The sequence below is a fragment of the Pipistrellus kuhlii genome, unplaced genomic scaffold (assembly GCF_014108245.1).
Source record: "Pipistrellus kuhlii isolate mPipKuh1 unplaced genomic scaffold, mPipKuh1.p scaffold_m20_p_10, whole genome shotgun sequence".
Lineage (NCBI taxonomy): Eukaryota > Metazoa > Chordata > Mammalia > Chiroptera > Vespertilionidae > Pipistrellus > Pipistrellus kuhlii.
The window spans coordinates 27,204,771-27,231,796 of record NW_023425405.1 but is presented as its reverse complement, the minus strand read 5'-3'; the positions used below and the strand labels follow the sequence as shown (position 1 = coordinate 27,231,796).

The 27,026-nt window shown below is 35.8% G+C and overlaps 1 protein-coding gene across 2 annotated transcripts in view; it reads right to left on the bottom strand.

Annotated features, from left to right (window-relative positions):
• Positions 1-27,026, bottom strand: part of MACC1 (MET transcriptional regulator MACC1) — a 55,784-nt gene that overhangs the window by 8,762 nt on the left and 19,996 nt on the right. For both annotated transcript variants that reach the window (XM_036429226.2, XM_036429223.2), the window contains exons 2-4: positions 13,267-13,389; positions 9,501-11,533; positions 5,326-5,514 (exon numbers count right to left, since the gene is read on the bottom strand). In XM_036429226.2, coding sequence (XP_036285119.1) covers positions 5,326-5,514; positions 9,501-11,533; positions 13,267-13,342 — 2,298 coding nt within the window. In that variant the 5' untranslated portion in view covers positions 13,343-13,389. The remainder of the gene's footprint in view (positions 1-5,325; positions 5,515-9,500; positions 11,534-13,266; positions 13,390-27,026) is intronic.

Here is a 27,026-nt window from a genome sequence, read left to right as displayed (position 1 = left end):
TATTTGTTTAAAATATAACAATTCAAATATAACAGTTTATCACAATTCTTAGGCCAAATAAAATTTGGTTTTAGAGAGAAGAATCATATTTTTCATTGCGTGTGTTTTCTGTAAGTCCTCATGCTCCAATGCTGAGAACTGAAGTCCTTGGGGGAGGTGTTAAGTATGGATGAATTAAATACTGAGAGAAAATATACAGAGGGGAAAAATACCAAACAAGCAGGAAGAATTCCATATAGAATTTTTTTGTTTACTTATTGAACAATTAATAAAATTAGCTGGTTGAGGTTGACCTATTCTCCTATTTCTTATTTGGACTTAGAATAAAAGGCTCTGAACACTACGGAAACCAGTCATAAATGAGGAAGGGCAGATTCTGGCTAGAAGATAAAACAGAGCATTAGACCCTCCCTGTTTAAGTGTTGACCACAAAAAGACATAAACATACCTTACCAGTTCTAAATCTCTAGGTGAGTGGCTTCTGAGAAGGAAAACATCATCAACAACAACAACAACTAAAAGCTATTACAATTAGAAATACTGACTGTGTTGGGGCTTCCGTAGGGAGGGTGGCCCACTCTGGCAGGTCAAATAAGAAATCAGTCTCAACTGATGGATGCCTGTGGTTGAAGTGAGCATTGGCAAAAGGTATCTTAAAGGCGGAAGTGAACTTTTAGTGTCCTTGGTGAATAAGTGTCCATACTGAATAAGATGGAAAGCGCATTATCTATTCTTAGGCAGGGGGCCAATGGGAGAGTGTTGCTAGGATATGGTCATAATCCCCGGAGAGCTAAGTGAAGAATACCTTTTTTTAAAATTTATTATTTATTTATTTATTATTATTTATTTATTTATTTTTACATATTTTATTAATTTTTTTAATTAATTTTTTTAAAATTTTTTTGCCCCCCTCCCTCCCTTCCTCACATCCCCTCCCTCCCCAGAGTTTTGTGTCCATTGGTTGTACTTATATGCATGTATACAAGTCCTTCAGTTGATCTATTATCTCCTCCAGATCTTTCTCCCCTCCAATGCCTAATGTAGGCCTGTGAATATCTATCTCTGAAATCCTGAGCACTGCCCCTTGTAAAACCCAACTGTTTTTAAAAATATGCTATTTTTCTAATATTTTATTGATTCCTATTTTGTTTAAATATCTTCAGAAAAACTCCAATTTTTACCAACTTTCACAGGAAACCCTTGGCAACAATTAAACATCTTCGTGTAGCATAAGTGTCTAACAGTCATCGTTCAACTTTTATAGTTCTGTTTTTAGGTAGGAAATGCAATGTCATTAGAAAAATTGAGTAATATTTATTAAAATTTAATTTAAGGAGATGATTAATTTAAAAAAATGACTTCTCAGAAGTCCCGAGAGAGAGGCTTTTATCCCCATCTTATAAGAGTAGAAATGGTCAAAATACTCAACAAAAATCTAATAGATACACTATTAATAATCTCCATTATTAAATTGGCCTGAGGCTTGATGAAGATGTGCAGGCAAATTTTAGTAGTACCATAACTTGAAAAAAAGGTGAAATGAGATGCTTAAAGCCCCATCCTAACCACATCTACCAGCTCTGTCATTCAGGCAGCACACTGGATTGGGAGTGGGCGGGCAGAGTGTAAAGCACAAGGACCCCAAAGTCAAAGGCCTGCTCTCTAAACCTGGTTCCATAACTTCTCACTATGCATGCTTTTAAGCAAGTAACAGCCTCCCTACATTTTAGGTAATATTAGTGCCGGCCTGTAAATTTTTGTTCAAAGGATTAATTAATCTTTGAAATGTTACCAGAATAGTGCCTGGCACAGAGTAAGTGCTGGATAAATGTTAGATACAATAAAAATAGAACAAAGGAGAAAAGAGAAGTTGAAGAGAAAAGAAAGTGAGTGAAAGAGCCGGACTATAGGCATTGGTAATATTCAGAATGTGTGCCCTCTGAAGTGGTGAGATAAAGGAAATAAGAGACCTTATTATCTCCGGCCCAATTTCACTTTCCTTCCTCAGAGTCCCCGTTCCAGAATTAATATCAGTCTGTTTTCAAATCAACTACTTGACTTGTAAATTGATCATATTTAAGAATCTTCTACTTCCTGAAAGAAAAAATTATACAGCCATGTTTTTTCCAGGAGGATAGAAATTAGCATAGATTTACTCTTTAGTTTAAGTGGCCTAACAGGTAAAGATTACCACAGATTATTTGGGATGGCTTTAGACCAATATACTATGAGTTATTTTTAAGATTTTAATAATAACATGGATCAGAATGATGACTGTTAGTATTAACCACAATAAATTAAACATTAGCCCCTCAAAAAACACCTAGGGGCTTTCCTTTCTACTTCTGAGAACTTGTTAGCTTTGGCACAGACTTAGTTATTTGTGATTTGGGCTGTGTGAATGTAAATAATGGGAAAGTAGGCTGCCCTCCATCAAGATTTGGAGAAAGACAAACTATAAACATACACAATTAGAGAGAATTCAGATGCATAACAAAGCTGAGAGAATAACTCTTTGATAAATAACTTTCAACAAAACCTTTTTAAAAACAGACTTAAGAAAAAAAATTTCCTGCTTTTAATTAGACAATTTTAAAAAAGATTTTTTTAGAGACCTTTTAGGTTTAAAGAAGTAAGAGGAAGGTGCAGAGATTTCCCATATACTTCCTACCTCTCATATGCATAGCCTCCCTATCATCAACAACTCTCCCCAGAGGTGACATGTTTGCTACAATTGATGAATCTATAATGATACAGCATACTCACCCAAAGTCCATAGTTTACATTAGGATTTACTCTTGGTATTGTGCATTATATGGGTTTGGACAACTGTATAGGGACATATATCCATCATTATATAATAGTATCATTGCCCAAAAAATCATGTGCTCTTTCTATTCATCCCTCCCTCCCAATACCTGGCAACGAGTGATCTTTTTACTGTCTTCATAGTTTTTCCTTTTCTAGAATGTCATATATTTGAAATCAAACAGCAGGTAGCCTTTTCAGGTTGGCTTATTTTGCTTAGTAATATGCATTCAAGGTTCCCACATGTCTTTGCATGGATTGATAACTTGTTTCTTTTTAGGGTTGAATAATATTACATGTTCATTTTATCCATTCACCTACTGAAGGCATCTTGGTTCCTTCTAAATTTTGGTATACACACACACACACACACACACATATATATATATATGTGTGTATTATATATGTTTTATACATATATTATATATTTTTTTACACACATATATATTTTTAGCCCTCATCTAAGGGTATTTTTCTAATGATTTTTAGAGATAGTGGAAGATAGAGGGAAAGACAGAGAGAAATTTCAATATGAAAGAAACACATCAATTGGTTGCCTCCTGCATGCACTCTGACCAGGCCAGGATCGGGAAGGAGCCTGCAACCTACGTATATGCCTTTGACCAGAATCAAATCCAGGACCCTTTGGTTCATAGGCTGATGCTCTATCTACTGAGTCAAACCAGCTAGGGCTAAATTTTGGTAATCTACCTAATAAAAGAATAACATGCTAATTGACTCTACCTTCATGACACCCACCAGACAATCAAGAGTGAGTATGCAAATCAACCCAATAAATATGGTAGCTTAATTTGCATACATAGGTGCCAAGTGGCAGGACACTTGTGTTGTCGCCATGGCCACAATACAGGTGTTTCACACCACCCCAGGCTCTCCGGGCAGTGTGGGGAGGTGGAAAGGCAGCTCTGGCCAGAGCAAAAGCAGTGCAGGCAGACAGGGAAAGAAAGGCCCATTCTTGCTAAAATCTTCATGCATCGGGCCATTAGTTATAAATAAAGTTGTTATAAACATTCATGGGTAGGATTTTGTATAGACATGTTTTCAATGCCTTTGGGTAAATACCAAGGAGCACAGTTGATGGAAGATGTGGTAAGAGTATGTTTCATTTGTAAGAAACAGCCAAAGTCCCTTCTGAAGTGGCTGTACCATTTTGCATTCTCACCAGCAATGAATAAGGATTCCTGTTGCTCCATATCCTCAACAGCATTTGGTCAATTCAAATAGGTTTGCAGTGATATTTCAGTTAGGCAATTTTCTAATCAGTTAACTGAAATATCAGAACAGCATATCCTTCTAAATGTTGTTCTTGTTTCTTATAAATTCCTTATCTTTTAGCTCATTTAGTAACAAGTGATTTGTAAGTTGTAAAGCACTTCTTAGGATACAGAAATAAATGCAGTCAAAGAGGAGGAAATATATCAGCCTCCATCTACTCTTGGTTGAAAGGTCTTGTTTAAGGGAGAGGTAGGCTCTAGATTCCTGGAAGCCATGCTGCTGAGACCCTCACTGCACCTGCTGGGCTTCAACTGACTTGACTCTTGTCCCTTCATGGAAAGGTTGTTTTGTCCTGCACACCCAGCTGGCATAGTTGCTTCAAAGTAAGAAAAGTTTCTCCAGCTCTATTAATTTCCAGCTCTGTGCCCCAAAAGGAAGTGAAGAACACAGTTTCTGCCTCTTACCAAGTCATCACATATAAGAGAGACAATCTTCCCTTAACTAAAATATATATCTTGAAAATGCTTACACTCATGTAAGAAAAATACAGAACATTTTATAGGTGCTCACCACTGAAATATTTTTAAGTCATAAAAATTGTCACAATTTATTTGCTAAATAGAGCAAATATGTATTAACTTATGCCTAACAGTATACATTTAATATTAATAAAAGTTAATAATTTATTTAATTTAATATTTGCAACGATAAATATTTACTTTGTGTTATGTGCTATCATTCTATATTTGATGTCTATAGTTTCTATTGTACACAAAATTGTCAAAGTTCTTAGAGATCTTTGTTTATCATTACCATCCACCCCCTTAATGCTTATTGTCACCAAATATTGTTTATCACAAATTACTAAGTCTATGCCTAACGTTGATAAATGCTTATCATTATATAATCTTCTCTTGCCCTGACTGGGTCCAGTCTCCTTCCATCAAAGTTACGTGTTCTCTGCCTCAAGTTCTTCTAGGCCTGCCTAATAACTGGCTTGCTATCTAATTTGGTCAATTCATTTTATCAAAGACCATGTTAATATGCAATCCAATAAGATAAGCATCAGTAAATTTTCAGGCTCTCAATGCATATTTTAAAGGCCTTTAAAGAGTGACATGAACATATTTCAGATAATACCAATGATTATAGGAACTGTGACTTCAGCTAGGGGTCCTCTAGAACACAACCCCAATTTATCCCTGTAAGTGGGTCAAGCTGATTACATTTATTTACTTGGTCTACAATTTTTTGACTGAATTAGACAAACAGAAATATTACCTCCACAGGAACAGCTCCAGCTTTTCCTCGATGAGGAATTTCATATGCCTCCACTTGTTGCTTTGTGAATCGTACTAGCTTTTGAGCTAGTTCCCTCCAGCCTTTTCCCAGCTTGACAGCTGAAGTCAGGAGCACAGCCTCTTGGATGATATGCACTACTATCCCTTGGCAATCCATCTTCAGCAGGGCCTGCAGCAATAATTACATGTCACAATTAAAAGCAATGAATGTGGCTTTTTCCTAGAAATCCAATTTTTCATTACATAGTCTAGAAACTGGCATCCTATTTTTCACCACACATATATTTGAGTTTCCTAAATTTTAAAAAGTTGATTTACTTTTAAGCAAATCCAACCAGCATAGTACAGAGGACACAGCTAGACCAAAATTAGAGGAGATTTAGGACTAATCAGTGGCTAATTATAGGGCCTTGGGTAAACCACTTAACTAATGTTTCTTAATATCTTTAACTGCAAAAGGAGAATATTGAATTAGACACTTCTAAAGACATCCTGAGTTTCAAAGGGTGTACAATTGATCAATTCAGGAATGATAATTTACTCTTCAAAAAACAATTCCTTTCCTTATCAGAGGATTGACTACAGTATTTCTCAGAGGAATGAGCACAGTGGTGCTGATAAACATTGGATTTTTCATCAAAATGTGATTTAAAAATTCACAGAATTTTGTCATTGAATGAAAAAAGAGATGCTACCACAACTTTGAACAAAGCTATTGATAATAATAAGTTTTGAAAAATTAACCCTCTCACTTCATCACCAGTGTAATTATGCCTAATAGAAACCACAATATATTAAAGAAAAAAACATTCAGTCTTCTATAATGCAATATGGAAAATCATCAGACTCTTTCTTCCTTAATTAGGTGTCTGAGCCTTATCAATCATTACACATTTCAAACAAGTACATGAGTTTCTCTTTTGCTTTGAATATATTTTTAAAATATGGGTTTAAATCTATCCATATTTCTTTTTTGTTCAAATAAGCAAACACACACACACATACACACACACACACACACACACACACACACAAACAAACAAACAAAAACTAAAGAAACCTGTTGGGTGGGCCCTCAACATTTAATTCCTGTCATTATGAAACAATAAGTAAAAATGAATGACCAAATAAATCAACTATTAAAGTCCATAGATGGATGGTTCTTTCCCATGGAACCATTAGAAAGACTACCCATGGTCTTTATACTAGTACATGGACTATACATTTATAGTGAGGATTTGTAATTATAGGGAGAAGTAATACTGAGCTATTAAGCCCCTAGGGTTCTTTTACTAAACTGTGGAATGGGATTAGCAATGCTTATCCCAGTTCCTTGTTTCAAAGGGAAATATCTGCACTTAGAATTGCAAAACCCAAGTTTAAAGACCAGCTCCACATAGTACAAGACTTTAGGTAAATCTCAACATTCTCTATTTAATAATTTTTAAAATAAATTTACATCTAATTTCTTATAATCATTATGAATGTTGAAGCAGAGGCTCAAGTACTTTGTAGAGTATCAAGTTTCAAGTATATAAGGACAGTCAGTCTCAAGTCTAGAGATGACTAAAGAGTTTAGATTTCACAATCTTTATCAGCTCCAATTCAGCTACCCCAAACTAGGATACAATCCAATAAAAATGTATACTTATTTGCAAATTAACTTTTAAGAGGTGGTCTCTATACCATATATTCTATCATCTTCTGGTCAGACAACCACACCTAAGCCCATTGATTCAGAAATCCTGAAGCTTCCCCTGGGGCACCCTGGGAGTTTTTAGGAACTACACCCTTGAATAAGCTCTCCACCAGTACTGTCTAGTTTGTCACCAAAGCTATTCATGATCATACATCAACACAGTCAGGTTTAAACTTTCAGACCATTTGGCCAATATTACATTTTTTTGCCACCAAGTTCAACAAAGCAATTTTCAATTCAAATCTTCCAGCAGTACATGAGCTATGAGAGGTAATGCACTACTGCAAAATACATGTGCAGCTTTGACCTTGTAGGTCAGCCAATGACTCTAAATGCCCCAGATTAAGTGATACTGCAGCAAATCACCATAAAACTATTCAATTGCATAGGGGGGCTTTTAAAATTTAAGCCTTTCAGTATCACTGTAGAATCATCAAAATAACTGAAAGAGAAGAAATATTTTAAATATTCCTTTTTCTTTATTATATACTAAGTGGCCAGATTATTATGATCTATGAATGCATAATAATCTGGCCACTCAGTGTATTTGTATCTCAAATGGGTACCAAAAGTATTCTAGACTTTTGCTGGAGATCAATCACCTACTTGGCCTGAGCTTTCTATCAGCCAGTGCAAAGGGAAAAACTGATCAGGTGCACAATTTATAGTATCGTTGATATCAAATAAATGAAGTACTCAAGAGAAGTATACTGAATGGCCAGATTATTATGCTTTCAGAGATCATAATAATCTGGCTACTCAGTGTATAAATTATTATTAATGTCATTGAATAAACTCCTGTCCAAAAATTTATCTCCTAATTTTGAACCTTGATTAACACTTTGCTCCTCTACAAGAACCTGCCTCTGCGGAGTGGATGTCTGCAGTGAGCAGGGTCCCTCTGGCATGTGGGGTCCCCAGCCTGGCCTGCAGCAATTGGGTCAAAATTGGCTCTCCGACATCCCCCGAGGGATCCTGGAATGCGAGAGGGCACTCTGCTTACGTCCAGGGAGTGGAACGCAAATGCAAGGGTGCAGTAAACCAGATTTGAGCCTGACAGAGCCCCAGCAACAACATAACCCATGGCTGAAGAAATCATGTAGCCCTGTGAGGAATTGGGCTCCCTCCTTTCTGGTTTCGGGATGCATCATCTGAGAACCATTGATACCGAGTCACTGTAGCTCGGCAGCTCCTGTGTTGAGCACCTGCCTCCTGGTGCTCATTGTGCATCATAATTACCAATAGTACAGACACTTAGCATATTAGCATTATATATATATATATATATATATATATATATATATATATATATATATATATATATATAGACTAGAGGCCCGGTGCACTAATTCATGCACCAGTGGAGTCCCTCGGCCTGGCCTGCAGGATTGGGCTGAAACCGGCTCTATGATATACCCTGGGGGTCCCAGATTGTGAGAGGGTTCAGGAAAGGTGCTCAGGAGATTGGCCAGCCTGGGAGAGATTCTGGGAGCGCTCCAAGGCATGTCCAGTTTACCTCGCTCATTCCTGATCACCCAGACCCCAGCAGCAAGCTAACTATGGGTCAGAGAATCTGCCCCCTGATGGTCAGGGTATGTCATAGTGAATGGCTGAACAGACTTAACCTATCATTAGCATGTTATGCTTTGATTGGTTGAACAGATGACTGAATGACTGGACACTTAGCATATTAGGCTTTTATTATATAGATTATTTATACTTTCAAATTTTAGAAATTTTTAGAATTATGCTTTTTATTTTTTTATTTTTATAAAATACCAAATTTTCCCTTTAAGACAAAATAGTTGATCATCTTCTTTATAGCTCTCCACTGAGCCTTATACTAGGTTGAATGTTATGAGGAGAAAAAAAATGATCCTGTGAGTCCTACTAAAACATGAGGATTAAGAAGAGAATAAGCAATGTTATTTTGGGATTATGATGAATCACATAAAGAAGAAGAATATTAAATTTCTAAAGTAAAGGACATTGATTATATGTTTTTTTAAAAACCACTAAAAAGCAGACCTATAGCAAAGATCAAATTCATTAGTTTTGTTTCAGTTTGCTCTTTCATGTAATTGGAATTTCTGATATTTTAAGAGTTATCCAAATATTTGGGAGAGAAAAAGAATCTCTTAACTATTATGCTCTAGCACAAACAGAAACTTTAATCTTCCTTTAAAAGATGATCCTATGGGACTAGTTTCTGAATCTAAGAAACTAATTATATGGTCTTACAGGAAAAGGGGAAAAAACATATATATATATATATATATATATATATATATATATATATATATATATTAATATATATATATATATATTTAAATGACTTCAAATTATTTGAGAATGCTAAAATTTTTTTATCTTCTTTCATGAGTTTGGTTATAAATATCACCAAATTAATAAAGTTTTCTGTGGCAAATTGATTACTGTAATCAAGCAATACTCACCACAACAAGCTCATAAAGAAACTTCCTGGTATTCTTGTCTCCATGGCAATCTTCCTTTAACTTCTTTAAAACATAAGAAACTTTTTCTGATTCTTTGTCTGCGTGTGTTCGTTCAAAACCTTCCAGTGCCAGATGTGAGTAACCCAGGACGTCAGCTAAGACTTTCCAATCATAAACTTTTTCTGACACCAATGTCAATATAACTGAATAGATATAAGTCAGTTTTTTAAAGGGCAGGACAATTTGTTCCAGAAGGTTCCTGGTCGTAAAGACACGATCTGACACTGATATTACTTGTTCTTTTGCAATCACCTTGACGTTTTTGCAGTGTACAAGTCCAATCTTACCTCTCAGGACCCCCACATACCATTCTTTCACTCTGGACTGCCCAATGGCTTTTACCTTACCATCTCCAAGAAGAGCTATTGTGTCCCCTTTGATATATTCAAGTAAGTAGTCAATCTTGTTTTGTCTTAGCACTGTCTTCAGAGTCACTCCGTATTTGGTAAAGTTTAATTTTTTGTCTTGAAATGTGGGGTATTTAACATGCACTGTTGGTAATGAAGGAGCAAGCTTGATTTCCTTCTCCTTCTGCAAATTACCTGGCAGACTTAAGTATCTTTTTAGGTTTGGGGCTGGATCAGGTGTAGTGATAAAGAACTGTGTCACTGGTCTACCATTAGGAGGCCCCAATTGAACCTGGAAAACAAATAAGTGCATTTTCCTGGAGTCAACTAAAGAAAACAAAAATTGTTGATGAACTACTTGACTTGCTTGCAACTGCTTTTGTTTAAGTTCTTTTCTTTTTCCTTCTGTTTTTACTTTAAAACCAGGATCACATGAAAAAACAGAAATACTTAAATCTTGTGGCTTGTCAAGTAAGAATGAGTGCTTTCCCCAAAGCTGAAACACAACTGGAGAGGTGTTTTTTCCACCCTTCTTAATATCAGAGATTGTAAGCTTTCCCGGCATATAACTGTGCCCACAAACTGTGAAAATAGTAGTGAAACTGGGATGGATATATTTGGGCCCATAAATTCCAATTGAGGTGGTTTTGTGGATATAATCCCAGATGGTGGCAGCTGGTGACTGAGTAGCTGTAACTTGTGCAGCAACCACTAGATACATCACCTGACTCAAATCTATTAGCTTGACTTGGATGGTGTCTTCGTAAACGTAGCAGTAGTTTAACACCGTGAAAGGGCCTTCTTTACTTGGGCTGTGCAAACACACCACTTCTGTCATGACTTGGCTGAAAGGATCTTTTCTCACTTCAGCCCCGATTTTCATCTCCAGCAAAATGGCTTCCATTGTGTTAAGGTTGGCTAACCTGATTTCCAGCAGTGGGCTTACAGTGCATGAAAGATCATGATTAAGCATTTGTGGAGGATCAAGATGAACCCTTAGCGATACCTCTTGGAATTCACCCACAGCTACATGACCTTGGGGCACGTGAACAGTGATATCTGACTCAGGTAATTGTACTGACCCTCCTTGGTGGCTTAATTTACAAACTACCACAGTCTCCGCAACTTGGGTTTGGGCCCATCCAGGACTCTGGTTAATTATATTCAAATCCAGGCAGGAGCGGGCCAACTGGCGTTGACTTAACCAAGCCATTTTATAAGCCTCTCGGTCATTTTGAAGCCATTCTAAGTCGTGTTCCAGAATCTGGTCAGAGTTACGTATACTCTGACAGGCATGTGCTGTGTCATCTAACTTGTCCAAAAGTTCTGAAACACTTTTAGATCTCACTGATTTCCTTGAGAAAGACTGCCTACACAACTGATGCACAGCAAGTCCACCACCAGAGGAATCCAAAGAATTTCCAGTTTTGATTTCTCTTAAAAAAAGAAAAGGATCTTCCTTCAAGATGGAAATATTATCTTTCTTCTGGTTATTTCTTAGCTGAGTTACATCATCTAAAAATGGATTAGAAGCAGACAGTTCATTCCAGAATGGATTTGTAGCTTTGGAAACATTATTGCTGTGAAGTGTGAAAGCATCTGGCCAATTGAGAAACAAACTTGAGTCTGGACATTTGTGGCATGTCAGCAAAAACAAAGGAAAAACAAAAGTGAGTGTCATTCTGAGATACAACCAATATTAATTTTTACTATAACTTAAACATTCAAGACTTTTTATTTTGCTTTTTTATTGCCAGTATAATAGGGACTGTAAGAATAATGTTAAATTTGGATAATTTTTCATGCTGTGAGGAAACATAACTATTTCTACAAGTTCATTTTGACCATATGTCATTGCTATTTTATTGTAAGACATAATAATTTTTCAATAAATAAATGTTTAACAATTTAGATATCAATTTAACACACTTCCTTCAAAAGAACCCATACTAGATATACTTACGCCTTATAGTTTTGTGTTTGACTTTCACAAAAAAACCTCTGAATAAACAGAATAATTCAGTCAATTACCCAGATTTTTTTTCTAAACATTAAATAGGTGGTTTCAATATATCTAGATTATTCATTATTTTTTTCTTTTCTGATAATACTCAATATAGAAAAAATTAAATATATGTTAATAATTAAAATAATTTAAAAATAATAATCCAAATAGTGCATTTTTCAGATTATTTCCTGACAACTTTGTTGATAAATTTTAATAACATCAAAGCCCGGCCAGCATGGCTCAATGGTTGAGCATCAACCTATGAACCAGAAGGTTTCGCTTCCATTCCCAGTTGGGGCACATGCCCAGGTTCTGGGTTCATTCCCCAGAGTGGGGTGTGTAGGAGGCAGCTGGTCAATGATTCTCTCTCATCATTGATCCTATCTCTCTCTCCCTCTCTGAAATCAATAAACATATATTTAAAATTTGTTTTTCATATACAATAAACATCAGATTAGAAATTCATTCAGCTTTGATTTTCAAGTTTAACATAACAAAGAACAGGTTTACCACTATTAAATAAAAACATTACTTTGAAAAGAGAATATTTTAAGAATCAGCAACACATTGAAATAGTCACATTTCAACTGTAAGGAATTTCTACATATCTCACAAATATTGAAGTCCTTTTTATGTTGAGAGCTACTCAGATTTGGTCATTTTTCAATAAACAGTGGTAATGATTCTATGGACTTTGTGAGGCTTGTACTGCTTTAGGCAAAAATGAAAGCCAAGAGACCAGCCAAAAGAGAAAAATGAGTTCAAGTAACTGTCAGACTTTCTTTTACTATATATATATATATATATATATATATATATATATATATATATACATACACACACATATATATAAAACTGTATTACTATTTTTACTTTAACATGTATAGAACTATTATATTGATCTAAATAAGTTATTAGTGGCATATATTAAAATTTAGAAGATGCATTTTGAAAAAAAAATAGTTGTATTTCTCCTAGTTCTATACTTTCACCAAGCTAGTTACATTTAACTCTTAAAACTATTTTTCCTCTAAGGATAAATTTAGTTTTTTCATGCTCTATAAAGATTTCATAGCTCACTCCAACCTCTAGAGATGGCCTCAACCCCCAAATTCATTATATATTTACTGCATATACCACTCATTTAATAATGAATTTTGCCTCCCCATAAAATTTATTCTAATTTGTTTATTCTACTATTTTGCTCTTTTTAATGATAGAGTAAACATTTCTATGATACTGTAGGGATTTTCTAATTCTTTTCATTTTTTTTGTAGCACTTTTCAGAGGTAGACTTGCAATAGCTGCTGGTAATGAATGAAAACATCACAACAATTATACCTTCCCATACCTGTGATATTGCAATTTTTTGATGATTTTTGGGCTTCCATGTCAATCATACTTCCTTCAGATATGCTTCGTGACATTCATACTAACCAAAAATGGGCTCTTTCACTGGTTAACATTTTTCCACCTACAAAGTAAAAAACAGGCCAGTATGCAGAGAAACCAAACTCAAGGTAATCACACATGTGTAAATAAAAAAGTACATATAAATATACTCTTCATAGATTCTCTCTTTATGGTAGGATGCTGGAGTAGATAAGATTCAACACCCATTGAAAAATACTCAGATCCTGGATCAATGCAAAAAAAAGAAGACCTAGAAATGCATTTGTAATCCTACAAAAAAAGTAGTAATGAAAATCCCAAGGATAATTTTTTTAAAGCAAAGTGCAAATTTCAATAAATAGACATTCCCTGTTTGATGACTGGAAGACTAAAAAAAATCACAAAACTGGAATTCTTCCCCAAATTTTTCTACACATTCAATTCAGTTAAAAAAAAAATCACAATGTTATGTGTATATCATTACATATATGTGTGTGTGTGTATGTGTTTGTAAGTCCTTATGCTATTTTAAAATGTATATATTATACCTTGAGAATATTATGCTACTTATAATAAGTCAGTCAAAGAAAAAGTTAAGAATTATATGACTTCACTCTTATCTACATATATAAAAGCCTAACATGCAAATTGTTCTCTCTGGAGTTTGACCAGGAGACAGGGAGTTTGATCACTCACTATGACATGCGCTGACCACCAGGAGACAGCACAGAATGAAGGAAAGCCTCGGCTGACAGCCAGGGATGGGAGGTTCCGGCTAGCAGCCAGCAGCCAGTAGCCAGCAGCAAGCAGCCAGCATTTGGAAGATCAGTCCTGATTGCTGGCCAGTCCTAGGGACCCTACCTGTGCACAAATTTTGTGCACCAGGCCTCTAGTGTGGGATATAAAATTGAAACTCATAGACACACAGGAAGGGGGTTATCAGAGGAAAGGGGAATGGGAGAGTGCTAAAGGGTAAAGGGAGCCAAATATATGGTGATAGAAGATTATTTGACTTGGGTGATGGGCACAAAATGCAATATACAGATCACATAGCATAGAAATGTACACTTAAAAACCTGTATCATCTTATTACCAGTGTCATTCAAATAAATTTAATAAAAAATAAAAATAAAAAAATCCCAAAACAGAAAAAAAAGAAAGCAAAAGGCTAATATTCAAAATAATTCAGAAGAAGATCACAAAAGTAATGTGTACCACAGATACCAGCATTCATAGTAAATAAGTGCTGAAATATAATATGAAATTGGAACAGAATTAGACTAGGCACACGGAATACTCCCAGAAGTAGACTCACCCTCACAAGGGAAAAAATGGGAGAAGATATACCCATTACATATGACTAGAAAAGGAAAAAGGACTAAATTCCAAAATATATCAAGATCTCTAGAAATTACTAAACAAAATAAAAACATTATAGAAAATATCTGAACAAGCATTTCTCTCAAAAATTAAACACAATTACCCCTAAATATATAAAAATATGCTCTATTTATTAATAATAAGGGAAATGCTAAATAAAACCACATGAGATACAATTACCACCAATCAAATATGCAAAAGTATTTAAATCTGGCAGCACCAATTATTGAGAAAGATGTCAGGCAAAGGGGAACCCTATGCACCTCTATTGGAAGTATCAATAGGCACAACCACATAGAAATCAATCTAGTATTGTCTAGGAAAGATGCTTACAGCCTAGCACCCACAATTCCAATCCCACTTATTTGTTCTAGTAAAACCATGTGTATGTTCATTAGAAGAGATATATATGCGTTCATTATATTATATTAACAGGAAAGAGAAATCAACCATAATATCCTTTGTTATATGAATAGATAAATAGTGTCTTAATATATAGTAGTACCATGTAAATATGAACATGGATAAATTATAACTAAAAGTATCAAAATGTACTAAACTTAAACTTAGCCTAGGTATTTTATGCTTTTGTATGCAATTGTAAGTGGGATTGTTTTTTAATTTCTCCTTCTGGTTATTCATTATTAGTGTATAGGAATGCAACAAATTTCTGAGTATTAATTTTATATCCTGCTAAAAAGGTTTTTTATTAGATTTTATAGAGTGCAAAAATGAACAGCAGCAATGAGACATAAGTAACCTATAAAGATCAAACAACTGGTGAGTGATTAACTCAGAAATAATTACTCATACACAGTACAGCTACCCTATAGATCTATAACTATGGACATTGTAACTCCTTGCCAGACTCAAGAATATTCTGAAACTATCACCTTCTAGTTCAAATTTATAGTCATGCTATTTTCCTCACTTCTTGTTCTCCTTCATGTGTTAACCATGTGTCTTTAATGTTGACTTCTTTTTTGTCATATTCATCTTTCAAGTGTTTGACATTTTATTTCCAAGAAGTTTATTTCATTTTTAAAAGAAATCAAGCCTTTTCTTGTATAAAGAGCAAATTAAATGAAGAGAAGACAGAAAAGGGAAAAAAGAAAAGGAGAGGAAAGGCATATTTTCCAAACATGATGAATAAGCAAACGCAAAACTTATCTCAGAAGGTGCCATACTTTAAAACATCAAATGGGGCAATAGCAGGTTTGTTGTTTTTTTGTGTGTTTTTTGTGTGTGTGTGTGTGTTTTTTTTTTTCCTTTGATAGTTGAAACTGCACGGAAAGATTGGGCGAAAAGCCGAATTATGCAATATGTAATTTGCACTGAAACCTCAAGTTTCCTGGCAGATCTTCAAAATTCTGTGGTTGATTTTACCAAATATAATGTCAAAATCTAAGAGTCCTTAGGACACCAAAGGTAGCTAAGACTTTACAATAGGAAAACTAAGTTCACATCCTTCAACAAAATTAAGCAAATAAAATATGGGAAAAAAATTAGATGCAAAATTATATTTCAAAAAAAAGAAAGTACATTTTCAATCATTTACAGTACATTTACAGATCTACCTAACCTCTAATTTCTTGTGGAGAAATGAGCAAAAATAAAATTTATACTTAGCATTCCTTTGAGACAAACAACCCTTGATGTGAAAAATAGTTATGACCCAGTCAAATAGTTAGGAATCATCACCCACATAAGCACGAGGAACGGTGCCTTATGCAGCTATGATCCTGGAGAATCATGACATCTCAGAAACAAAGGCATAAGTGGATGATTATCTAAAATTATTTCTGATTACCCAAGCAGATCTTCACTGTCCTGTAAACCAGAGGTCCTAAATCTCCGCTGTGCCAAAACCACCCGGAGCGCTTGATCAACACCATTTGCTGGACCGATCCCAGTGTTTCTGATCTTGCACTCAAGGATTTGCATTTGTAACAAGTGACCAAGTGGTGTGATGCTGTAGTTCTGGGGGCCATGTTATGAAAACCCCAAGTTAATTTCTTTCCCTGGCTAAGTGGATTTCTCCCTATTCTCTGGCTGCTCCCACTAGTCTTTTCCCTCATTCTAAATCTTATTTTTCCCCCCCTATGAGTACAGGGAGAGCTGGTATAAGAGGAAAGCCCTTGACCAGAAGGACCACCTGTGAAGGGCAGTGTTTGTTTACACAGGTGCCAATAGCCAATCACATTTATCATTTCCCTATGTTTCCTTCCAATTAAATTTATGCTCAGTGGCAAGTACTGTCTTAAATAGAAATGTTTAAAACTTTGTCTAAAGAAGCATGAGTCAATCTTTGTTGGAATGAGTAAGTGGGAAAAGAGCCGTCTACTACCCACTTAATTGGGAACAACATTCTTGACAATATGCCTTTTACAACAAACTTATTCTGATTCTACATGATTCATTAATTTTTTCTATAAAAAGATGAATAAAATTTTGCTTTTCATTTAGTTTACTGTTTAAACTAGGCCTTAAATAACAGAACATTCATTAAGTGTACAAATTAGCAAAAAATCTCAGATTTTTTATTTTTTGGGGGGGGAGGATAGGGCTTGAGTTTACAAAATAATAACCAGGGAAACAATACTGTTTAATAGAATTATTTCTTCACAAATGTATTCTCTTGAAGTCATGTTTATGGTGGTTAGTATACAGTGAAAATTGCTATTTTTAGCTACTCAGTAGGTTCAAAGTATTTTCCAAATAGCCCTTGAATATCTCAGATCTCCTTTATGTTTCTATGATCTGTACAGTTTTTAACTCTTGACCTATGTAATACTAAAAGTACTTCCATGCTTGCTATAACTTTTAAAAAATATGTTTATTGATTTCAGAGAGGAAGTAAAAAGGTGAGAGATGTAGAAGCATCAATGATGAGAGAGAATCATTGATCTGCTGCCTCCTGCAGGCCCCCCACTGGGGACCCAGGGCCATGTGCCCTGACCAGGAATCGAACTGTAACTTCCTGGTCATAGGCTGATGCTCAACCACTGAGCCATGCTCTCCTGGCACAGGCTATAACTCTTATAGGTGACAGCACATGCTAAAATGTCAAAGGAGCAATTATTGGACAGTGGACTCCTTCATTTCCTGAAGGCCAAACCTAACTAAATAGCTTGGCATTCCCTTGTATATGTAAATGCTTGAGTGGATCACAGAGGAATTATAACCAACTTATGATGCTCCCCTGGTGTGATTTTACTGGATGTTATCGTGGTGTGTATGATCTCATTGGATGTTACTCAGTCTAGGGCATCTTCTGATGAGCAAGTGGCACTCTGATTGGTAGTATATATACCCACCACCAGTTTATCACTGGTTGTTACTACTAAAGATTTAAAATACCTAACAGAAAAAATGACAGAAGTCACTTACCTTTTTTTTTTAAGGCTTTATAAGATTCTCCAGGGACCCTGGTGCATTAAGCTGTATTAGCAATGTACAATAATTTTGATGATGCTTCCAATCTTGGTAACTCAAAACATTCTATTAATATGTTATCTTGTTAATATCAGCATGTCAAACTGTCTATCACTTCCTTCATACTCAGGATCTTTCCATCACTGGCAGAACTGAAATTTGGGAAATTATAATAATTGTGCAGGATAACATATTAGTGAGCACAACTCAGAAACAGAAACAGTAGATCAGAAATTATTTTATGTTCAGCTCAATGATGTAACCAAAGAACCTTCCCAAAAACCTCACTCTGGAAGGGAACATGTAAGGACTCTAACCAGATTCACAAAAGGAATATTTCAGGGCTGTAAAATAACAAAAAATACCTATCCTAAGGGCTATTATTTAGTGAATTCTTCCTATATCCCCAGTACCATGCATGAATTTTCCCATGTATAATTTACAACAATTCTAAAAAGTTTGTTCTATCATTATTCCCCTCTTTAATGTAAAGAAATCAGGTTTAAGGGATTTATTTGCCCAGGATTGTATAGGTGTTAAGCAACAGAGCCATGGTTTCAATTCAGAGATACCCGGCTTTAGAGAACAAGCTTTTGAAACCTAGACTGTGCTTCCTACACATAGGTCAGCTGTTCCCTTCCAAAGGAAGTGGGATTTGGGACTGTTCTCTGGGCTGACTGCCGGGAAGCATCAAGCCTCATTCGTGATCCCAGGAGATCTTCACCAAGTTCACAGCAGGGCCCGCAACATGAGCATGTGATCTGTGCAGTCACACAGGGTCGCATTCTCACAGAGGCTTTATGCTTGGTGTGATGGTCTGCTGTTGCCATTTTGAAATACTTAATATTGTGGTTAAGAAGAAGTCCCATATTTTCATTTTGTACTGAGCATGGCAAATTATGTAGCCAGCCCTGATTCATGAAGTTGGAAACCCTTCACCTTCAGACCCAGGGGAAATGACTACAAGTATAAGTGGTCATGGAGAAAAGCAAAAAGCATTATTATAAAGATGAAGAAGGCTCACTTTACAGATGACAAAGTAAGCTTCAGAAAGACTAAATGAGTCGCATAAGGTTCAGAAATCAAACTGTCATCTCCTGATAAGAACTTCTTAAGAAGGATGATATGGGGATAACTAGCTCTACCCATTCCACAAATTCTATGAGTAAAATATGAGATATTTTAAAACTCTGATGCTATTTCATGTCACAAGTAATAGTAGCTTAGATTTTGAGACTTTGAAGCAAAAATAGTGAAACATTTAACTCACTGAGAGTGAAATAAAGTGGTCTCCAGCCTCATGCTCTCCTAGAATCATATATCTTACCAAACAAGGACTATCTCCTCTTCCTCACTCTTCAGAGAACATTTTAGCAGCTATTGACAATATTTCTTGGGACAAGAGTGACAAAGGAGGAGACCCCAAGGTGCAGTAGGAAGAATACAGGCTTTGAAGTTAGACAGATATGGGTTCAAAGCAAAGCTTACAAAGGAATTCACTGGTCTGAGCATAACTTTTCTCATCGATAGAGTATAAAATATCTACTTCAAATAGTTGTCGTAACAGTATGTGAATTATATCTCAATGGAGCTTTTTTTTTTAAAAAACAAAAATTGCTCTGAACATTAAATTAAATACCATAAATCCCCAGCTAACACCAAATAGCTGCTTAAAATGATAATTCTTATCTGTTTTATTTTTCACATCTGTGCCAATTCTGTTGATTTTAGCAAGAGTAATGAGAAGCTACTGACAAAGATGGTTAAGGAATATTATAAAAGAGGAAGAAGAAAAATCACTGTGGAATTTTAATTGCTCTTTTAGCTTAATTGATTGTTCAACCCGATAATGTTCTTTTCACCTCTCTAAAGAGGATAACTGAAAAATTACTGTATTATATGAACCACTCTTTTCAGTCAACACTTTCCCCACTGCTACTGGATAGAAATAATTATAAGATTCCCAATAGGCTTTGCCAATGAAAAAAACCCTCTGACAAACATTTTGTGTACACCCACAGTCTTCCTTGGTTTGAACTTAGAACACTGGTATGAATGAATCATTTATATATCATCTGGCAAACAGACCTCTTGACAGAGGATAAATATGAATGGTGAGTCGCTATTAAATGAGAACAGAATGTTCATGCACCAGTAATTGCTGTGGAAAGGAGCACAGGAAAAGGTTGGTTGAAACTGATAAGATTAAGGAAAGGAACACACATTATGCCACATCATCCAATGTGTAAAGCAGGAGTTTCCCTTAAATTCTCAACAGCTTATTACATCTAATTTTTAATGTTTCAGGGAATCATGGTAGGTTTTTGTGGTCAATTTTGTAAACTGAGAATTGTGTGCAATGTGTGAACTGTTTATCAAAGCAAAAACTTGAAAAACACTAATATGTGTTCATATCTGAATATATAGTCAGAGAGATAGATAGATGTAGATATAAATATATGTACATATATAACTTAGCTAAACAAGGGTATTTTATTAGTAGTAATGCCTCACTGTTCTGAAAATTGGGAAGTAAAAGGTTACTTCCTTTCTGAGAGATAATTAAGTCTTCAAAATTTCATTTATTTGAAGACAGTGTCAAGTATTGATGAAATTAAAAAGAAATCTGAAAAAGGAAACTAAGATAGGCCAAAATTTTCCTGTGTAAGAAAGGAAACTGACTGAGAGGCTTGGAGATTCCAACTGTGGGTGATGCAGCCTCAAAGGGAGAAGGGTAATAAGATATAACCAAGGAGAATACTCTCAGTGGAACACTGAGAGGTATAATTTGTCAAAGACTACATCTACTTGGCACATACAGTCTTCAGAAATATTCATATTACTTACTGATGCAAAAAAAAGTATAGTGAATAATAAGAGTTGTTGAGGCCTACTCAAAGGCATAAATAATAGGAAAATACAGCTGCTCAAATGAATGAATACCAAACAAAGGGGGATCATCCATCAAGCTGGCTTTGTCCAGGACCACCCCAACTAAACTCTCTCAGCCCAGGGAAAACCAGGGTAATTGGTCACTGTGTTTACACATATAGGGTATAAATACATGGCCCCACATTGATGATGTGAAATAGTCAATGTAAATTCCTTCTATTGGAACAAAATTTTTATATATTTAAAACCACTATGTAGAAAATACAGACAGATATATTTGAGTTGTATAGAAATAACTAATTTTAATGTTCAAATTACATTTTTTCATTCTATTTCATGTGTTAAATTCTAATACAGCAAAATAAATACAAAGGATATCATTTGGAATGAAATAAAACTGTTTATCACTGTCTTTTTATGTTATTAAATCAGTCTGGAAGATTGAGCCCCCTCACTTAGTGGCTCAAAGGAACTTCTAACCTTTCAGAAGGAGTTCCACCTTTCCCATCCTCTCCATTTCCCCTTTTTATTTAAAACAGTGTATCCCTCTGCTGAAACCCACAATGCTCTATGGGAACTGGTAGGTTCCTTGTGTTCAGCTGGAAAAACTTGAAGGAGCCTCAGAGTTGTGTCCACAGCACCACCTGGTGCCAGGTCGGGACCTCTTGAGCTACTGCTGTTCCAGAACTTGTGATGGCCTTGCTTCCAGCCCTCTAACTGGTTGCCCCAAGGAGTTTAGTGTTAAGTAGTGGTCCTCAACTAGTCCTCTGCATCAAAAATCAACTATGGAACTTAAAAAAAAAATACAGATGTCCAGTTTTATCCCAAGACCACAGTGTGGAACCCAGATACCATTTTTATAAAAATTACCAGGAGATTCTGATGCCTAGCCAAGACAGGGAGTCATTAAATCTATCTATATATAAAGAGCCAACGTCCATAATGTTCAAAGCGACAGAATGGATGACTGAACACTGGAAGTTAATCCTGCAGTCACAACCCAGCACTGACTACTGCTGCTGCAGGCGTGGTGACCCAGCACTGACTGCCGAGGAGGCTACAGGTCAGGCCCAGAGAGAGAACTGGAGAGAGAAGTAGGGTCTGATCCACAGCCTCCGAGGCAGCTATTGATCATCCCTTGTCTCTCTTTCTCTCTGGGCCTTGCCAGCAGATGCAGAGGCTACTGATTAACCCTGCCTCTCTGATCAGGCCCAGAGATAAGCCCAGAGATGCTGAGTGGCATAGAAACCAACTAATCAGAACCAAATTTGAGTGAATTGCAAGGAGGTAATGGCTGCCTAGGAGGCAGAGCTTTTGACATTGACTGGCATAGAAATGGACCAATCAGAACCTAATCTGGGTGAACTGTGAAGGCAGAACCTAAGGTGGGGGTTGAGGGGTTTTAAGGGCAATAGCTGTTTGGTGTAAGGTGTAAGAAAGCGGTTCAATTTTTTAACGACTGGTTTGACAGTATAGTCCATATGACTGGCTATCAGTCCAGATATAGAAATTATGTATTTTTGTCTGCCAAGAGCATCTCCTCCTGATGAAAAAGCACCCCACCCATTTAAGCAATCCTATTCTATATAATCTATCTATACTAATAAAAGGGTAATATACTAATTAGACCTGATCGACTGGCTATCTTCTGGATGTCCAACTTCATTCTGGACAAAACCATGGTGGTGGGGGCTGAGGCAAAGGCAGTTAGGGGCAATCAGGCCAGCAGGGGAGGGCAGTTAGGGGTGATCTGGCAGGTAAGCAGAGGCAGTTAGGGGTGATCAGGCAGGCAGGCAGGTGAGCAATTAGGAGCCAGCAGTCCCAGATTGTGAAAGGCCTAAACTGGCAGTCGGACATCCCCCAAGGAGTCCCTGATTGGAGAGGGGGCAGGCTGGGCTGAGGGACACCCCCCATCCCCCCACCATGCACAAATTTTGTTAATTGTCCCTAAACCTGGAAGGATTGACTTGTAGGGATGGGAAAAAAAAAAATACTGTAATCCCAAAGGAACATTTTTAGCTAAACAATATTTAAGAAAACGGAAAGTTTCCAAATCTAACAAGTAGAACATTAGAATTATAATTAGTCATGCCAAAATCACAATAGTATAAAGGAAATATGAATTTTGAAGTTACTGGAACTAAGCAATATGTTTTCTTATACAACTATATTAACTGTATGGTAGTTAGTGTGTGGGAGGCTATATATATATATATATATATATATATATATATATAAATTTCATTTTCCTCACTTAAAAAGTTGAGAATCTGAAATTAAAGAACAAATTATTAACTTAACACATGAAATTTATGAGTCCCTTTATATCTGTTAGATAAAGTTTTTTTAATATATTTTATTGATTTTTTACAGAGAGGAAGAGAGAGGAATAGAGAATTAGAAACATTGATGAGAGAATCATCGATCAGCTGCCTCTTGCGCACCCCCTACTGGGGATGTGCCTGCAACCAAGGTACATGCCCTTGACCACAATCGAACCCAGGACCTTTCAGTCCGCACACTGACGCTCTACCACTGAACCAAACTGGTTTTGGCTGTTAGATAAAGTTTTAAAACTGCATTATTCAAGTATACTCTATAATTATTTTACACATTTGGCTATAAGTTTCTGCTCTGGGTGTGATAAAATTTCCAACCATGATTTTCAAATTATAAAATCAACTTTTCTTATAATTTGCTCTATTTTTACTTCATAGGCTCAGGGCTTTGCTGCTAAAACCATATAAATATATAAAGGTTATGTTTTCTTATTGAGTTTTCTCTTTATTTTCTATAGCAGTTCTCTTTATTTCCACAAATGTTTTCTAATCTAAATTATATGTTGTATTACCATTCCAACTTCATTTTTATGATTGTATTTATGACTGATATGGCCTGAGTGGTATAATCTGACTGTTTGAAGGAGAAAAGAGTGATAAGCTGTACTGTATTTGTTGATAGGACAAGTAAAATTGGAAACAATAATTTGTTGACTTTGGCAATAGGAAGTCATAGGTGTCCTCAATAAGAGCATTTCCGGTGGAGTGGGGATGGGAAAAATGATCCCATGGCATAAAAGAGAAAGGCAGAAAGGCATTTTTATGATTGTATAATGTAGATTAATTTAGATTTGCAGTAGCTAACAATTACTGGGCACAGGCAGGGTTGTAAGTACTTTACACCTGTTATCTCTTCTCACCAGCACAACAGTGCTGTGGGGTAGAATATATTATTGTCACCACTTGGCAGTTAATAAAACTGAGATACACAGAGATTAATGAATTTGCCCAATATCATCCATCTGGAAGTAACAGCCAGAAGACAAAGCCCAAGAATCTTGCCCTGGTGTCATAATGTCCGTGACTACATGCTGAGTAATCAGTGTCCTGAAGACGCTAATGTGAAAGGACTTGGAGATCTTCTGAGGGAACAACTACAAGAATTACCACCATGTGACCCAAGCTCCTGTTACATCCATAATGAGGTTCCAGTTCCTTAGAGTCTTGTTCCTTGGATGCACAGGTTGCTTTTCCTCATGTCTCTCCAAACACCCTGGAATCTTAAAGCATTTTTTATCCCTATAAAAGCAAAGCAACCTGCTAATTTGGATGATTTTTGAGTTTTTCAATATAAATAAGTCATTTAACGACAACATTCTAAATGGTCCTGGACATTTTCAAAAGAAAATATTGGTCCATAAATATAAAATATTTATTCACTAAACTAAGTACTTAAAATAAATTATTATCTTAATAAAATGATAGGTTCACTGAGTGAATTTATGGCTGTAGTCATGGTGGCGCTCCATAAAAAATGTAGCATCATATTGAGAAATGAGAGTAAAATAATATAAATAGGAGCCCAAATACTGAAAGTATAAAATTAGTCTGCTTTGCTTAAATCCACTGTGAAAACAATTAAAATATTATGTGGAAATTTTGAAAGGATCCACATAAAGAGAACATAGATGTCTGAAAATTCATCTGCAGAATCTGAATTATCCTGTTTGAAATAGGAAAGAGTAAACTTAAAAAGATTCCTTAGGGAATCCAACTAATAATTTTTAAAATGATGCATAAATAAATATAATAAGCCAAGTAAAATATCCTGTAATGCGGACAAAATTGAGTAAATTATTAAACATACCTCTATTGGAATATTATGCAGTCAGTAAAGATAATCTTGATAAAAGTATGTAACAGCATGAATTATACTTAGGAGACTATGGTAAGATGAAAAAAAATAAACATGGTACAAAATTAAATGTATAGAATGATTACTATTGTGTTTTAATCAAATCAGAGAAGGAACCAAGATTAGGATGACATATTCAACAATTACTAGTACTGTGTTTAAGTGGTAAGAATCTTTATACTTATTTTCATATTCTTTTTTTATATTTTCCAACTTTTACTGAGCAGATATATTTGATTATAAAAAATATTATTTTACGCAGAGAAAGCAATCATGATTAAATCATAGGTATTTTTAAAGGGGGAGACATTTATAGAAAACCAGGATAAATAGGAAACCATAATGGGAACAAAAGAAAATTCTTAAAATAAAGATGAACTTTAACATGAATTAACATTTCTTGTCAATCCTTTCACCTTATGGGACCAGCAACCCACTAACCCTATGACCTTTTCACTGCCCCTTATCTAACCTGCCTCCCTGCTAACTTTCTCTTTCTATATTCACAGCATAAATGATAGGAAGTCAAATTACCTTCTCACGTGCCTCCGTAACTTTCTAAATACTATACAACTTTCTCCTGCTAACTAATGAACCATACATTGGTGAAATCTAATATTCTACCTACTTGTCCTAATATAGAAAGCTGTTGATCTTGCTTCATATTTATTAACAATTTTCAAAGGAAGCCATTAGAGAGAACTTCCACCTGTTCGTAACACATGAAGTATTTGGAGCCATGTATTTATATTTCTTTCTTACTAGATGCCTGATGCACAAAATTTGTGCAAGAGTAGGCCTTCCTTCCCTCGGCTGCTGGCACTGGCTTCCCTCCAGCACCCGGGACCTGGGCTTCCCTTGAAGCCCCGGCTTTGTCCAGAAGGATGTCCTGTCTAATTAGCATATTATGCTTTTATTACTATAGATTACTGTAGATGAGCTTATGGCACAGCCAGCCAAGTCTCCCCTTCTACAAGTATACAGGTCCCATTCCTGCTTACCTACGCACAGAAAATGCATCAAAAACACTCTTCCATCTCTCCTACATTATAAGTCTATTCCCCTCTATTGCATCTTTTCCATAAGCATAAAAACATGCTGATACTTTTGACATCTTAAATAAAAATTCAACCAAACCTGTCTTGATTTTGTTTCACCTCATTGTACCCTTCCTTTTGCAACCAAAACAGACATAAAAACAAACAAACAAAAAGCTTCTCTCTTTATCTACAAATACTTTCTTCCTTCATTTATATACCATGAGATCATTTTTGCCCACCTCCCCACTCCACCAAAAATGCTCTTGTTGAGGTCACCTATGACTTCCTATTGCCAAATTCAACAGTAAATTCTTATTTACAATTTTACTTGACCTATCAACAAACACAGTACAGCTTATCACTCTCTTCTCCTTCAAACAGATCATACTCAGGTCATACTATTCATTCATGTTCAAGACTTTGACTTCTCAGCCAAGTAAAAGCAAAAGTCATATGGCCTACATGGACCTACTCAATAGCATCTGGCCCTGTTGCCTGTCTGGGGTCTTTCTCCTTCCCCATATGACTCCAGCCACTCTGGTTACTTGCTGTTCCTTGACTGCACAGGGAAATTCCTGCCTCAGGGCTTTTACACTTGCTATTTTCCCTTTCACTAGATATTTCATCAACATCTCAGATATTTTTTAAACTATCACTTCATTAATGAGGAGTTGCTTGGCCACCTATTTAAAATTAATAACTCAACACATATTTCTTGTTGCATTTCTCTGCCTTATTTTTTTCCATACCGCTTACAACAGTTAAATATGCTATATAT